This window comes from Trichoplusia ni, chromosome 13, assembly GCF_003590095.1.
Source record: "Trichoplusia ni isolate ovarian cell line Hi5 chromosome 13, tn1, whole genome shotgun sequence".
Lineage (NCBI taxonomy): Eukaryota > Metazoa > Arthropoda > Insecta > Lepidoptera > Noctuidae > Trichoplusia > Trichoplusia ni.
Genome location: NC_039490.1, coordinates 2,990,225 through 3,004,521, shown reverse-complemented (window position 1 = coordinate 3,004,521; position 14,297 = coordinate 2,990,225). Strand labels below are relative to the sequence as shown.

The 14,297-nt window shown below is 34.5% G+C and overlaps 1 protein-coding gene across 1 annotated transcript; it reads right to left on the bottom strand.

The window, feature by feature from the left end:
• Positions 1 to 834: 834 nt before the first annotated feature.
• Positions 835 to 12,463, bottom strand: LOC113500010 (Hermansky-Pudlak syndrome 5 protein homolog). The gene is made up of 5 exons (XM_026880652.1): positions 12,198 to 12,463; positions 11,445 to 11,555; positions 8,676 to 8,915; positions 2,568 to 4,811; positions 835 to 2,228 (listed from the first exon to the last, which is right to left on the bottom strand). Exons 1-5 carry the CDS (start codon positions 12,291 to 12,293, stop codon positions 1,875 to 1,877), a joined length of 3,045 nt encoding a protein of 1,014 aa, XP_026736453.1. The 5' UTR covers positions 12,294 to 12,463; the 3' UTR covers positions 835 to 1,874.
• Between the last annotated feature and the right edge of the window lie 1,834 nt (positions 12,464 to 14,297).

Genomic DNA, 14,297 nt, shown 5'->3' with positions numbered 1-14,297 from the left:
TCAAGTTCCAAAGACTGACATCATATTACTATAAGCATGGCAGTAGACCTCCAGACATACAAGTACAAAGAGTCCGACATAAACAAGTCCACTTCACAGGATTTTAAAACCAACTTAAGTTACACTCGTAAATATTGATTAGAACTAGAATTAAGTATAACAATACACTCAATAAATAGCACTCAAACAAAACAAGAAAATAGCGGTAAAATAAATAAAAGACACTCGAAAACATCTTACTGCCGCTAAACTTAAATAGATGGCAGCACCAGTTGTAATAAATGTAAATTATTATTTAATAAATTATTAGGTATTTCCGTTTTTTTTTAATATGTCTTTGCGGTTAGCTTGAAAGCAGGTTTTCGTTGCTTTACTGGGATTTTTGGCGAGATGTTAGCCTCCAGACAGGGCAAAGATAAAAACGAAATAGTTCACTAAAACACCCCTTGCGGGATTCGGACCTCGATATATCTGCAGATTATTTTAATGTATCTAGATACACAGGAAGTGTAACGAATGCAATAACCGCAGTATGAACAAACAAGTTATTTTTTTCTATAAAATTATTCCGACGAAAAATACTATGACCAATTTATATTATATTGATATATCTGCAGATTATTTTAATGTATCTAGATACACAGGAAGTGTAACGAATGCAATAACCGCAGTATGAACAAACAAGTTATTTTTTTCTATAAAATTATTCCGACGAAAAATACTATGACCAATTTACTAAATGTTGCAGCTAAACTTAAATAGATGGCAGCACCAGTTGTAATAAATGTAAATTATTATTTAATAAATTATTAGGTATTTCCGTTTTTTTTTAATATGTCTCTGCGGTTAGCTTGAAAGCAGGTTTTCGTTGCTTTACTGGGATTTTTGGCGAGATGTTAGCCTCCAGACAGGGCAAAGATAAAAACGAAATAGTTCACTAAAACACCCCTTGCGGGATTCGGACCTCGATATATCTGCAGATTATGTATCTAGATACACAGGAAGTGTAACGAATGCAATAACCGCAGTATGAAACAAACAAGTTATTTTTTTATAAAAATATTCCGACGAAAAATTCTATGACCAATTTACTAAATGTTGCAGCTGTACAATGCACGTTGCAATGTACATTTATAGAGTCGCGTCATTTGGAAGTGAAAACAAAAACTATTTCTGATCAACAACAAGACAATAATTAAGATATGTTCTTATATTAGAAAACTGACATTCAAAGTACATTTTAAAACTTGCAAATCTTGAATATTGATGTAAAGAGTGTTGTACAATATTTAAAAAGTAAGTAAAAAAATCTTAATTGTCTAGGACTATATTAGCCAAGTTCAATCCTAAAATATGGATAAAAACAATTCAAATTCGCGAATAACGTGCCATTGATTGCATAAAAATATGTAACGCGTTCTTTTAAAAACATTTCATAACAAACCATTTTTTGTTCTAAAACATTAGGAACAAGCAAATATAAATTTATATATTTTTATCATACAAAATACATAGATATGGGGGTCTATACATTTAGCAATATAATTTACGAAATTTTCGAGTTCAAACGACGTTTAAATAAATAATAATAAAAATAGGTGTTAATTTGTAAAAAAAAATACATATAAAAATACGATGTTACGTTCACGTATTATACAGATATCGATAATTTGTTCATTAACATCGTCGTTTGAAATCGCTAATTACAATCTACAATTTCGTTAGTGATTATCAGTACTAGAAGCTTTCTCTGTACTATTGTAAATACCAATATAATAATATGCGATATTTTCTACACTTCACTCAAAAACATAGGAAAGCTTCAAAACGATATCAATATTGTAAATGACTGAGGTGCTTGTTCAATTCAAAATTCATTTAACAGGTGAACAAGAAGGGCAAAGCTTAACTTTGTTCAATTCTAAACATGATCCATGAAAAGTGTGACCGCACTTGAAAACCCAGAGTCCGCCATCTTGGAGTAAGACAGTATTTTGTAATGGCAACCCACAGAGCACGCAATCAGTTACGCCATTGTTAATATGGGATAGATTATCTAAAATATGGTCGATAGATACGTTTTTTATATTGCATTCTTCACTTTCGTTTTCCGTTGTGGTTTCGGTGAGCGGTTTGAGACCCCAATGTTGGGATTTGGCTGCGACGATCAAAGGCAGCGCTGTATTTTTCGTCTGGCCATTTAGTGTGCTACGTAGTAGTTTGCAAATCTGAAAAGTAGAATAAAAATATGTTCGTACGGTAGGCAAAAACATAAACATACTAATAAAAGTTCTATGTCGATTGGACTGTTCTATTTCATAATTATCGTCGATATAAATTCACCGATATAAGCAAAGGCTAATGTTGAAATTAAGTAAACGTGGGTGTGTTGTAAAAAGAGAATGGAACGGTTTATGACGCAATTTTGTATAATGTTTAATTCTGTATAACTGGATAATGAAGTTATGATTTACTGCTAACTAAAAACGCCACCGCTCGTGTAAAAACCCCTTAATATTAAAAATGTTTATTAAAATAGTATAATATAGATATATTTCAGAACTCACCTCTATTCTACAATCTTCAAAAGTATACGCACTGTAAAGCGTGTCCGTCATTGGTCCAGTAATAGTAACGTCATATCTCTCATACATAGTCACCATGAGACATGTATGGTAGAACTTGACAGTGATAGCTCCAGCATCGATAAGACTCGCATACTTCTCCATAACTTTTATAGCATTCCTACCGCCAATAGACTTGATCATCAGAGCCCCAAGATCGTCCCAACTTAACGTTTCTCTCACAGATATATGATCAAACTTCTTTGAGCAATTTAAGCATATGTTAGCATGAAGAGTCGCATATAGCTGAACAGCTCTCTCCCAAGTGTCAAGTGTGAATCCAGGTAGGAAAGTATGGAGCAAATTCTCATCCAACATTTGAAGCAATATCCTCAGAATATTCAATAAGTCTTCATTTCTCCTCAAGTATAATATCTTCCTCCATAAGTAAGGCATGCGTTTGCAAATATCGTAACATTGGTTCCTTGTTTGATTGGACCATTGTCTTTCAATAAATTCGTCGATAAGGTCAGAGAAAACTGGAGTTTGTAGCGTCCTTGAGTAGGGCAAAGGGAACCCGCAGTCACAACCTATATTCGATAGCTTTTGATTCTTCACATTCACAGATATACACGAATCTACAAAGTATTTGTATAACGTTTCGTCTTTAATTATAGAATCAAGTAATTCCTCTTTCCTCGTTGATTCGTTTAGATAACTGAGAAAAATATGATTCGGTACAAATTTAGATTCATCATACGAGCCTATATTAATGCAATACCTTTCTAATTGTAACATAAGGGAGTAGATCTGGCTAATATCACAGGTGAAATTTTCGATAGTAGAAACTAAATTCGATTGATCTGTTTTCTTACCAACTATGCTTAATTTATAATATTGATACAAACATTTGCTCTCTTTATCTTTTTCTAAAGCATTATTGTCTACATCTATGGCCTTTTGACTAGATTCTTTGTAAATTATATCGTTTTCTAACACAAGCGGGGTGAGTTTTATAGAATCATCCGGTAGTATCTTTGTATTGTTCAAAATATGTGTTTGTTTTTCTATAATTGGTGTATCCTTTACTTCATGATGCTTGTCCACACTGAGATGTTTCATTTTGCCCTCGAAATCTTCCCATTTCTCTTTCAATATTTTCTTGCTACTATTTAATTTGTCTGATACACTGACACTCAGGTCTTTTAATGTCTGTAAGGTTTCTGGAGGCAATGTCAATTTGAAGTCTTCATTACTTCTTGCATCTGTGTCTAGAAGTGATGATTGCGCGTGATATGTGTTGTCAACTATGTATATACCAGACTTCATCTGTGTAGCGTCATTGGACTTCAAACCTTCAAACTTGGCAAGAACATCTTGAATCCTATTCAGCAACTCTTCATTATTCAATTTATCTTTTAAACTTACCAAAATATGTAATTTAGGTGATAAATTGTTAGTCAGCAAATAATCACTAAACAAGGCACACAGTTCCGCACACAATAAATACTTTTCTTCCACATAACATTTGACTAAAAACTTTTCTATTTTCATGAACCTCAAGTTCACTAGAGAGCCGCTTGACAGCCATATATACACCATATCATGATACACCTTACAATCAACAATATCCTTGTATTTATCAAACCAAATTGTATGATCAACATCACTGACATTAAGAAAATACAGAGCATTCTTTTTAAATGAGAATATGGCACCATTTGTTGATATAATTTTCGGAAAATTTACGGATTGTCCTTCACCTTCTTTGACTACATTATCCAATTCTATTTTTTCATTCTGGTATGAGTCATATGAGATGATTTTCATTGGTTTCCTTGCGAGTACTTGTTTGAATTGATGAGTTCTTATAACGGAACCATCTACAGTAGCTTCCCATACTCTGGACGACGGTCTTGCACAGAATATGAGAGTGTTCTGCAGATCTTTGCCAACAGCAAACCCGGAGTCATCGCTCACTATATTATATCTTCTTACTTCAGTGAAATCTTGTGCAGTATTTGTTGTCTGTTGTTCGTTGTTCTTTTGTTTGTCGACGAAGCAAGCTCCATACTCGCCGTCTCTTGGCTTCTGGCCAATCTGTCTGTATTGTTCCCGGGATGTGTCACAGACATAACATCTTGTTAGTGTGGACACAAGCAACATACTTGATTTCATATCCAGTTGACAGATACGGGAATCTAAGCTCATTATTGTTAATGAAGAACTCTGGAACATTGTTTTAGCCTGAAATATAAGAAAGGAAAAGAAATTACATTAAACGCATCAAGGGTCAATTCGGAGAGAGAGTAACAGAATTTTGTCTTCATAGATACAGATGGCAAAAAAAAACATGTTGTTGTGACAGGAACCACATTTGTATTTATATTACTAGCTGTTGCCCGAGACTTTGTCTGCATGATTTTCAAGATGTGACAAAACTATGTAGTTTAATAATAACGATCATCTCAAAAATGTAATGCAATATTGAAAGTGAAACACTTTTTTATATTTTAAGCTTGCTTTTTTATTTCTAAATTATAATGAATCTTGAGCGGCCCAAAGACTATCAAATGTTTGAATCAAACACATTTCATCGTTTACGATACTATCGTGGTGTAAAATATTTCAGAGCTGTTTTAATGATTTTTTCTTATTTAATCCCAAAAAGAGGGCTTATAACTTTGACATATCTGCCTGCCTGTCTGTCTGTGACATCATAGCTTCCGAACGAATTGAACTATTTTAATTTAAACGTGAATTATGTGCGAGTGTTCGTTTAGACATGTTTTACAACATTTCGAGGGTTTTCCATTTTCTAATTGGGTGGGTTATGATTTTCGAGCACGTCTGTTCTTGGGCCGGCCTACACCCGAAATTGCTAGACGGATTATGACAGTGATTGTGAGGTATCATAAAATTATTATTGTACTGTAACCAAAGAGGTAAACCAGAACCATATTTCTGAGACCTCGGTGTCCGTTTGTCTGTCTGTCATCTGGCTGTTTCTCAGGAACAGTGATAGCCAGACAGTTGTTATTTTCTCACACGATGTTTTTTGACGATATAAAGAAGATGTCAAATTATTTTTGTGGACGGAGCTGGTGAAGTGAGAGTCGGGCTCGGTAACTGTGGATGTTACATAGTGTCATAAGATATAAGATTTCGCAAAATTGCGCCCAAATAAACGGTTTCCTGAAACACTCTATGTTTGATTGTCCTCTTAATATTAAAACTGATCATCCTCACAAACATTTGGAATATTTCCAAAATAAAAAAGTTGGTAAACGTGTTATCTTGCCCCCCTGGTGTTTTGGTCATGATTTATCTTTAAATGGCGTGATAATAAAAAAAATATCAGACACCCCTTTTTTCAATATTGACAATGACAAAAATCTAAAGTATAGGATATGTGTAATTTGTGATATTACGACAAAGCAAAAATATGAACATAAAAGTGACTTCATGTGCATGAGTTCTATTTACTGTACCAATTTACAAAGAAAAATTAGGTATTTCATTCGTTAACATACCTGACGATCATTGAAGTAAAATACCTACCGTCATCCCTACTGCATAAATGGAACTTAAATAAAGACTACATGAGGTTGGTTATGAGGTTACGCTGTCGATACCGACAGCCAAAATTAATTTTCCAGACATTGTATGACGGATGTAAGTGCTGATAGCTACACGCTATTATCAGCCTTATTGGGGAAATTTCCAAAAATATGTTCCTAATCCACGTCGGCTTAGGGATCTCAGAGACTTATTCAGTCTCGTTCCTTGCCCTGTGTTTACTAGGCTACGAAAGAAGTAAATTTTAAATAAGTAGAAAAAAGAATAAATTGTTACAGGAATTTTTGGAAGGACCACGTGTGCGGTCTCTGTAATGGCGAATGTAGACCGATCAAATCGTTAAAATATTGAAAAATCCCAGGTATCAGTAGACATTATTCTAGCAATAGATACATAATGTCTATTCATTGATAGCTTTGGTCTTATAGATCTCTCACATTGCATACCTATTATGCAGTTTTTATGCAAGTTTTCTGGTTTTTTTTATCCGAAATACTTTTGGCCTATGTAATGTTGCAAATTTAAGAAAAAAAAATGTTGCTATTTGTTACAGATGAACCAAGGTAGTAATTAACTGTGTCGTTCAGTAATTTTTTGTTATGCATAATTATAGATGAGATCAATGTGAACTAAATGCAACTTTGGGTTGAGTGTCACTACGAATGTTTTGATCTTGAAGTAGCATCGCCAACATTGCCGAGCTAAAAACATAGGTATATACTCCTATCGTAAATAAATACAAAATCATATTACGGCATTCCACATTTGAACTTGAGCAATTTTTGTACATCAATAAAAATAAAAAGAATTTAAGTTCCTTTCTTTCAAGAATGTACTGATTACGGTAACAATTGCATAAAAAAACGTATTAGTTTATGTTTCTTTTATTTTACGTGTGAAATAGTCGCGGTGGGCCTATATCAGACTTGAAAGAGAATAAAATGACTAATTTTGTGAAAATGGTTTATTTTCGAAAAATCCTATCATTGCTCTGCCAAAAGTCTTAAGATAAATAGCGTGATTTTTTTTTTTGTAAATTGGTGACCGTGCTGCCTACTACTCAATGGGGTGAAAATACACCTCATAATTGTATTACACGATGTTACGGGTGAGTCCAAAAATTGAAAACTTTACTGCTCATGCCCCCTGCATAGTAGTAGTAAGGTTTTTGTATATTTGTTGTATCATGTGTACGATAAGGTTCATGCAAAATTTGAACGAAATATATTCAGTAGTTTATAAGATAAATTGATATTTGTTTATAGATATAAAAGGCTCCTGCTCACCCCCTGTAACGAAAAGCGGGATAATAAGTAAAAAGTATGTTGACCGGACCTCTTGTTGATATTCTCTGAAAATTTGAATCAAATCTATCCAGTACTTTCCGAGATCTTTCCGGACATACATACAGACAAACAGACAAACAGACAAAAATTCTAAAAATCATATTTTCGGCATCGGAATCGTTCGTAGACAACCCGGCAATTATTCTTTTAAAAAAATATTCAATGTACAGTTTCCACTTTTCTACAATTTTATTATATGTATAGATTTTGTGCTAAAATGGCAAACAAAATTATGATTGAATATTTAAACCGTCTTTCGTGGATCAGTCATAGCCTAGTGAACAAACAGACAGCAGAGTCTAAATAATAGGGTTCTGTTTTACTCTTTAAGCATCGAAACCTTAAAATAATCGAAGCAAAGCTACGCCATCTAGAGGATGAAACCTCTAACTGTAAACAAAGTAATAAATAATTTTGCTTTCTAACTCCCACATATGAGCTCTCTAATGGCTGCTATCTGTACTTAATGAAATGTATACCAATTCGCGTATAACAGAACATTAAAGATAATTAAAAAACTCCAACACCTAGAATTAATTAACAAACCATCTCAATTAATCAATTTTCAACCTTCTATCCACTACTCATTAAATCATAAATCGTGTGCATGTATCTCGCAGAAACAGACGTAAGGATAAGAATCGAAATCGTCCTTGGAAACAGTTGAATAAACTGAACTTCATGAATATTCATCAAAGAACTATATTAACTAAACGTTAAACCGGAATATTATCTCATTGTTGTTGAAACAAGTGCTCCACTGATATGTTAATTTTCATTTTTTAAGTATTGCTGAATCATTACAAAACATACTGTCTGTACACTTTCACTCCTGTGTTTCAAATTGATCTATAACTTTCATTATTCTAGCCGGTTTTGCAAAATGAATGGATGGAAATAGGATTAAAATGGCACTATAAGCATTTTTCCAACACAATCATTGGAAATTTTGTATGTGGCGGAATACTCATGGTCAATAAAATTAGTTTCCAATTATTGTTGGCATAGTTTGAAATTTAATACAATTGGCATTCATTAATTGGCCATAACAGGACGATTGTGATAATCTTCCCCATAAAAGAGTTATGTATAACAGTTACAAACAAAAATAAGAATAGTCAAGGCACTATTTGATTTATGTAAAAGAAACTGTAAATTATTGAAATATAAAAAAAAGAATACTTACAATAAAGTTCTGAGGTTGCAATACAGATATTTTGCCAACATCGTCACCCATGAACAGCATATGATTGGCACTCCATATCATCGCAGTGATCTCGTTGCCTTGGTGCTCTTTAGATGTGACAGTGGAGTGACCGCCACTAAGTGACTGGTTGCATCCCGCTATGGTTCCCAAACCTCGGCCATTTGCGAAACCAACGTGCCTCTCGTCTAACGATATGGCCAATCGTGTGATAGCACCATCCTGAAAAATATTGTTTTATTTGTAAAATTTATTTTGATGGAATAAAGTCATTATCTCATCTGTCATTGGCCTAGCCTTTTCCCAACTATGTTGGGGTCGGCTACCAGTCCAACCGGTTTCAGCTAAGTACCAGTGTTTTACAAGGAGCGACTGCCTATCTGACCTCCTTAACCCAGTTACCTGGGCAACACGATACCCCTTGGTTAGACTGGCTGTCAGACTTTTTCAAGCTTCTGACTACCTGTAACGACTGTCAAAGATGTAGGAATAACAGCCGGGACCCACAATTTAACGTGCCTTCCGAAACACGGAGGAACTCGTTATGACGAAGATGGTCACCCATCTACAGACCAACCGCGTCAAGCATAGCTTAACCTGTGATCGTATCACTTATGCGGTTATGGCTTAGCCACGAGCTCCTCCCGTCATTATCTCATCTGTGTGGAAGTGAATTGTTTGTGATAATCTTTATACACCTAAATCCGAAATCAGATTCAGATATGCATAATTACGTTTATATAAATATCAATATATTTTAGTTCATTATTGGCATAGGCAAGTATAAACAATTACTTAGTTTAAAAAATAATTGAATTATATGGAACACTTAGTTGCTTAGTTTCGTAGTTACATGTAAATTCTAGAAAGTGTTCAGTTTTCATAAGATAGAAATCAGGGACCGGCCGGATACTCATTGAAAGGGTTTTTGAAGGGGTTTTTTTAAGCGCTTCAAGAAAAAACCCTATGACATATGTTACACCTTCGAACGGATTACTGGAACCCTGTTCCGAACAGGTTACCCTTTACTACCCTGTAACACTGTAACAGGGTAACCCACTCCAACCTAAGACAATGCAATATGCACTCTTTATCATAGACATTGGTTTGAAAATAGTATAACCACGAGCGCACGTGACATCTTACCGCCCAGCGGCGCCATTGTTGCATTTACCGAGCGACTTGTAAACATGGAATAAAAATCATTGTGGATATGATCTTACAGTTTAATTTTGCTTGTCGCACTTTTCAAACGTTGTGATATATATTTTTCGTGTCTATTCTTGTAGACCAGGGTCGATAATTTTTAAAACCAAATTAAAAAATAGTAGGATGAAACCCATTAGAAAAGGAGGGGAATATTATAAAAATGAAAGGAAAAATAATTTACGGGTGATCTGAGGTCGGGAAGGGGGTGGGAGTGACGTTTGAAGAGTAAAAAACGGTTTTTATCAATTTCCGGCAAAACTAAAATTCGTATCGAAAAAAGTTAAATGGCAAAGTTCCAAAAGAAAAAGATCTAAAACTTTTGTTTACATTTTTTTCACATAACCTCAAAATTTATGTGAAAAATCTAAAAAACCAAGATTGTGGCTTTTTATTTTTATCTTTTACAAAAATTTATTTTTGTAACGAAATTTGGTGAAAACTTACTTTTTTGTGTCCCAAATACGCTGTAATTTATTTGATTAAAAATATTTATTTTTTCACCTTATTTTGAATTAATATAAAAAAACACTAATTTTCAATCGAAAATTCACCCGTCAAATCTTCTCAGAAAATGCAAAAAATGAAAAAAAACTTGTATTCGATTTTTTTTAAAATTATTATAAATAATTTCATCTAAAAAATTTGATCTCATTTTGTGTTCAATAGACCAATAATCGAGGAAGGTTTTAGGCTAGGTATATAAAATTACGCTGCAACTAATAGGAGCGAAGATTTAATGGAAAATGTGGCAAATACGGGGAAAAATATTAATCTTCGAGGGCTTTCGTTCAAAAATTCCTAACTTATATCTTCTAACCACGCGGACGAAGTCGCGGGCAACAGCTAGTTACCTATATGACGTTTCGCGCGTAGGTAGTTTGTCCGAGAGGCGCGACGCGTCGGCGATAGAAGAAAATCAGCTGTAGTCTTAGTAAAGCAATGAGGGGCCGCTAGGGTGCAAGTATGCAGCTCAAGTTTAGTGGGTAATTCAGGGTAACACGAATAAAAGCCTTTCGTGAAGGTAACCACTTCAAAGGGTTAAGTTATTGAAGGGGTTAACCCCTTCACGTGGTTACCATAATGAAGGTGTTAACCATTTCGCTGGGTTTCGAGGATGTAACTCGAACAAAAGGTAACACTGCGATATGAGTTACCCCGTGTACGGGTTACCCTGTCAAACGGCTTAACTCTAAAGTGGGGTTGTCCGGTCCCTGATAGAAATAATAATAACAGCCTATATACATCCCAATGCTGGGCACAGCCCCCTTCCCATACCCCCCACACTAACTTACTGCGAGTTGGGGATTTCAGATTCAATATTTGAAATCCAGGTTTCTTGACAATGTTTTCCTTCACCATATGTCAGTGATGTCTTGGTAATCTTGGTATATTAAGAATAATTTTATATACAGGAGGACATTTAGCCTCTTCATTAAGCATTGATTCCAATGCTTGCTCAGCAAGTGTTGATGTTTATTAAAGTATTTTAATTTTATTTATGAGTAATTGTATGTTGAGATTTTCTTAATTGATTCCGCTTACCTTGTTTGGTATAAGTTGTACAAACTCACATGGCTCGCGGTTAAATATGTAGATACCACCGCTAGTAGCTCCAAAGGCTATTAGGGACTTTGATACATCGAAACAAGTGTACTGAAAACAACAAAATACTTTTTAAGATAGATACAATAAAGGTATTTCCAAGAAAGGTTTTATCTTAAGTGAGAAATGTCTTTTAATAGGTTTGTGTATAGAAGGAAGTTTAACAATAGTTAAAACATTATTATTTACATAGAATTGACAGAAAAGTCATGAAAGTACCTAATTAAATACTGATACACAAAACTTGGACAAGCTTGTGATTCTTATTTTATCAGTAGTAACTTACTTCATCAGTAGCCTTTACTTATTACAGAAGCTTTATGCAATAACAATTACATTACATTACCAAATTTAGGGCACATTTAATACATAGAAATCTTAGGGTTTAGTGAGAAACACACCTATGAAAGATGTCTTATGAAATTAGTACGAATATTGCAGTTTATAGCATATATACATATTTAAGATATGTTTGAGATTCTAAGTAGATTAATTATTTGTAATGGTACTATCGTACAGATCTGAATGCATCTCATCTTGCATAATAATACCAAATTACTGATGATATTAAAATGAACTGTGTTCGAAAAATACATGATTAAAACAAGCTAAGACACTAACATTGTGTTTAAAATTAGATAATTAGCCAAATTATGTTGAACAAAGGCCAAAAAAGTGAAAATTTAGACTAACCTTTATACGTTGAACATTTTTTATCGGATAATTTATACTTTCTGTGATATCTGGAATCTCTTGCAGTACATATGGCGGTAGATTGTTGCGTGACATGTTTAATAGATCATCTTTTAATTTATGTTACTCTAAATTATTCACGTTTTCTGATGTTTTGAAGATTTGAAGTACGACACAAACAAATAGGAATGCAGAGACACAGACTCTGACAGATGATCGTGAATGTCAGGTTATTCAGAGTTTAATGTTAGTGTTGCAAGATATATTAAAGTAATTTAGCAGTCGATAACTTTATAAAGTATAATATATTAATGTTTTTTTACACATCAAGAAATGTAATGTAATTTTGTTAAACGAGTAATTTTGATAATTTTAAATATTTTACGAGGAGTAATCAGTCTATTTTGACAATGTATTTTTATTTACAATTATAAAAAAGGATTAATGCAAATAGTAAAAAAGACTGCTTAAAGAGGAATAAAAACAACAACATAAATAACCGGAAAAAAGGCGGGAATGTTTTAAAATGTAAAAGTGCTTTATGTTTAAAATAAACATATATAGCAAGTCATTAATAGATCTTTAAAATTACCTAAATGGTGTAAACAAACATTTTTGCTATGAAGTGGATCCTGAGGATTGCTGGAAAAAAATACGATACCTAATTCTTTAATACATAAAGGTGAGTAAGTTCATATTTACACAACCATTTAATACACTCAAACCTGCATTTATAAGGAATGCAGAATATTAGGTATTGTACGTAAATTAGGTCAGTGGGTCATCTTTGAGAATATGTTTTATTCACCCTTGAATCTACGCTCGGAATAGTTACAATATTATTTCGATACTTAAATCTTTATGCTATTCGTTTTCTCTACATTGTTAAATGTTGGAAAAAATTATGTAAGTATTGGGAAATCCCAGTACATCGCATGTACATCTTTTATTTCTCAACTTGATGTCAGATTACAAAGAAGGTACTTACTTATCCACTTTTTCAGGTTAGATACCTATCTTTTCAGTTAATGAAAACACCCAATGGTCTTACAATTCGTTTTATTATCCCTCTTAAAAGACTCAGTTTCGAATATTACACACTAGATTAAGTAAGCATACAACACAAGGTACGCTAGTAACTAGGTATAATAATATTCTTTCAATACTCAATAATTTATTGCGTTCCATAATATACATGGAGTTCTTAAAAGTCTAATGATACAGAATGTTCTGTATCATTATCATCATCATCATCATCAGCCTATCGAAGTCCACTGCTGGACATAGGCCTCTCCAAGTGCACGCCACTGAGATCGATTTTCGGCTTCTCGCATCCAGCTCCTGCCAGCCGTCTCGCGCAAGTCATCACTCCACCGTGCCTGAGGACGTCCTACACTACGTTTGCCGAGGCGTGGTCTCCACTCTAGAACTCGTTTACCCCAACGGTTATCGGTTCTTCGGCTAATATGGCCAGCCCACTGCCACTTCAGCTTGCTGATTCGGTGGGCTATGTCGATGACTTTGGTTCTCTGACGGATTACCTCATTTCTGATGCGGTCCCTCAGAGAAATACCGAGCATAGCCCTTTCCATAGCCCGCTGAGCGACTTTAAACTTGTGAACCAGCCGTACCGACAGTGTCCACGTTTCGGCTCCGTAAGTCATGACAGGTAGGACGCACTGATTGAAGACTTTTGTCTTTAGGCACTGTGGGATCGACGATGTTAGGACTCGACGTAACTTCCCAAATGCAGTCCAACCCAACTGAATTCTCCTATTCACTTCGTCCTCAAAGTTGTTTCTACCTAACTGCAATGTCTGCCCGAGGTATACATATTTCTGAACAACTTCGAGAACGGCGCCGTGTATCGCAATCGGTTCCGGTAGAACATGTTCATTGAACATGACCTTGGTTTTGTCCAAGTTCATCCGTAGGCCGATGCGTAGAGAAGATTCAGCCAGGCCGTTCAGCATCTGTTGTAGGTCCTGCAGCGTTTCCGCCATGATGACAATATCGTCAGCAAATCGCAAGTGAGAGATGTGTTCGCCATTGATGTTGATGCCGCGTCCTTTCCAGTTCAGCGTCTTGAACATATCCTCC

What these genes read in the sequence shown, in the direction of transcription:
- LOC113500010 (XM_026880652.1), bottom strand. Translation starts at nt 12,293, where the DNA reads ATGTCACGCAACAATCTACCGCCATATGTACTGCAAGAGATTCCAGAT. An exon ending in AAAATGTTCAACGTATAAAG is followed by an intron (nt 11,556 to 12,197) that starts GTTAGTCTAAAT and finishes TGTTGTTTTCAG; the next exon opens with TACACTTGTTTCGATGTATC. An exon ending in TGCAACCTCAGAACTTTATT is followed by an intron (nt 4,812 to 8,675) that starts GTAAGTATTCTT and finishes CTTATATTTCAG; the next exon opens with GCTAAAACAATGTTCCAGAG.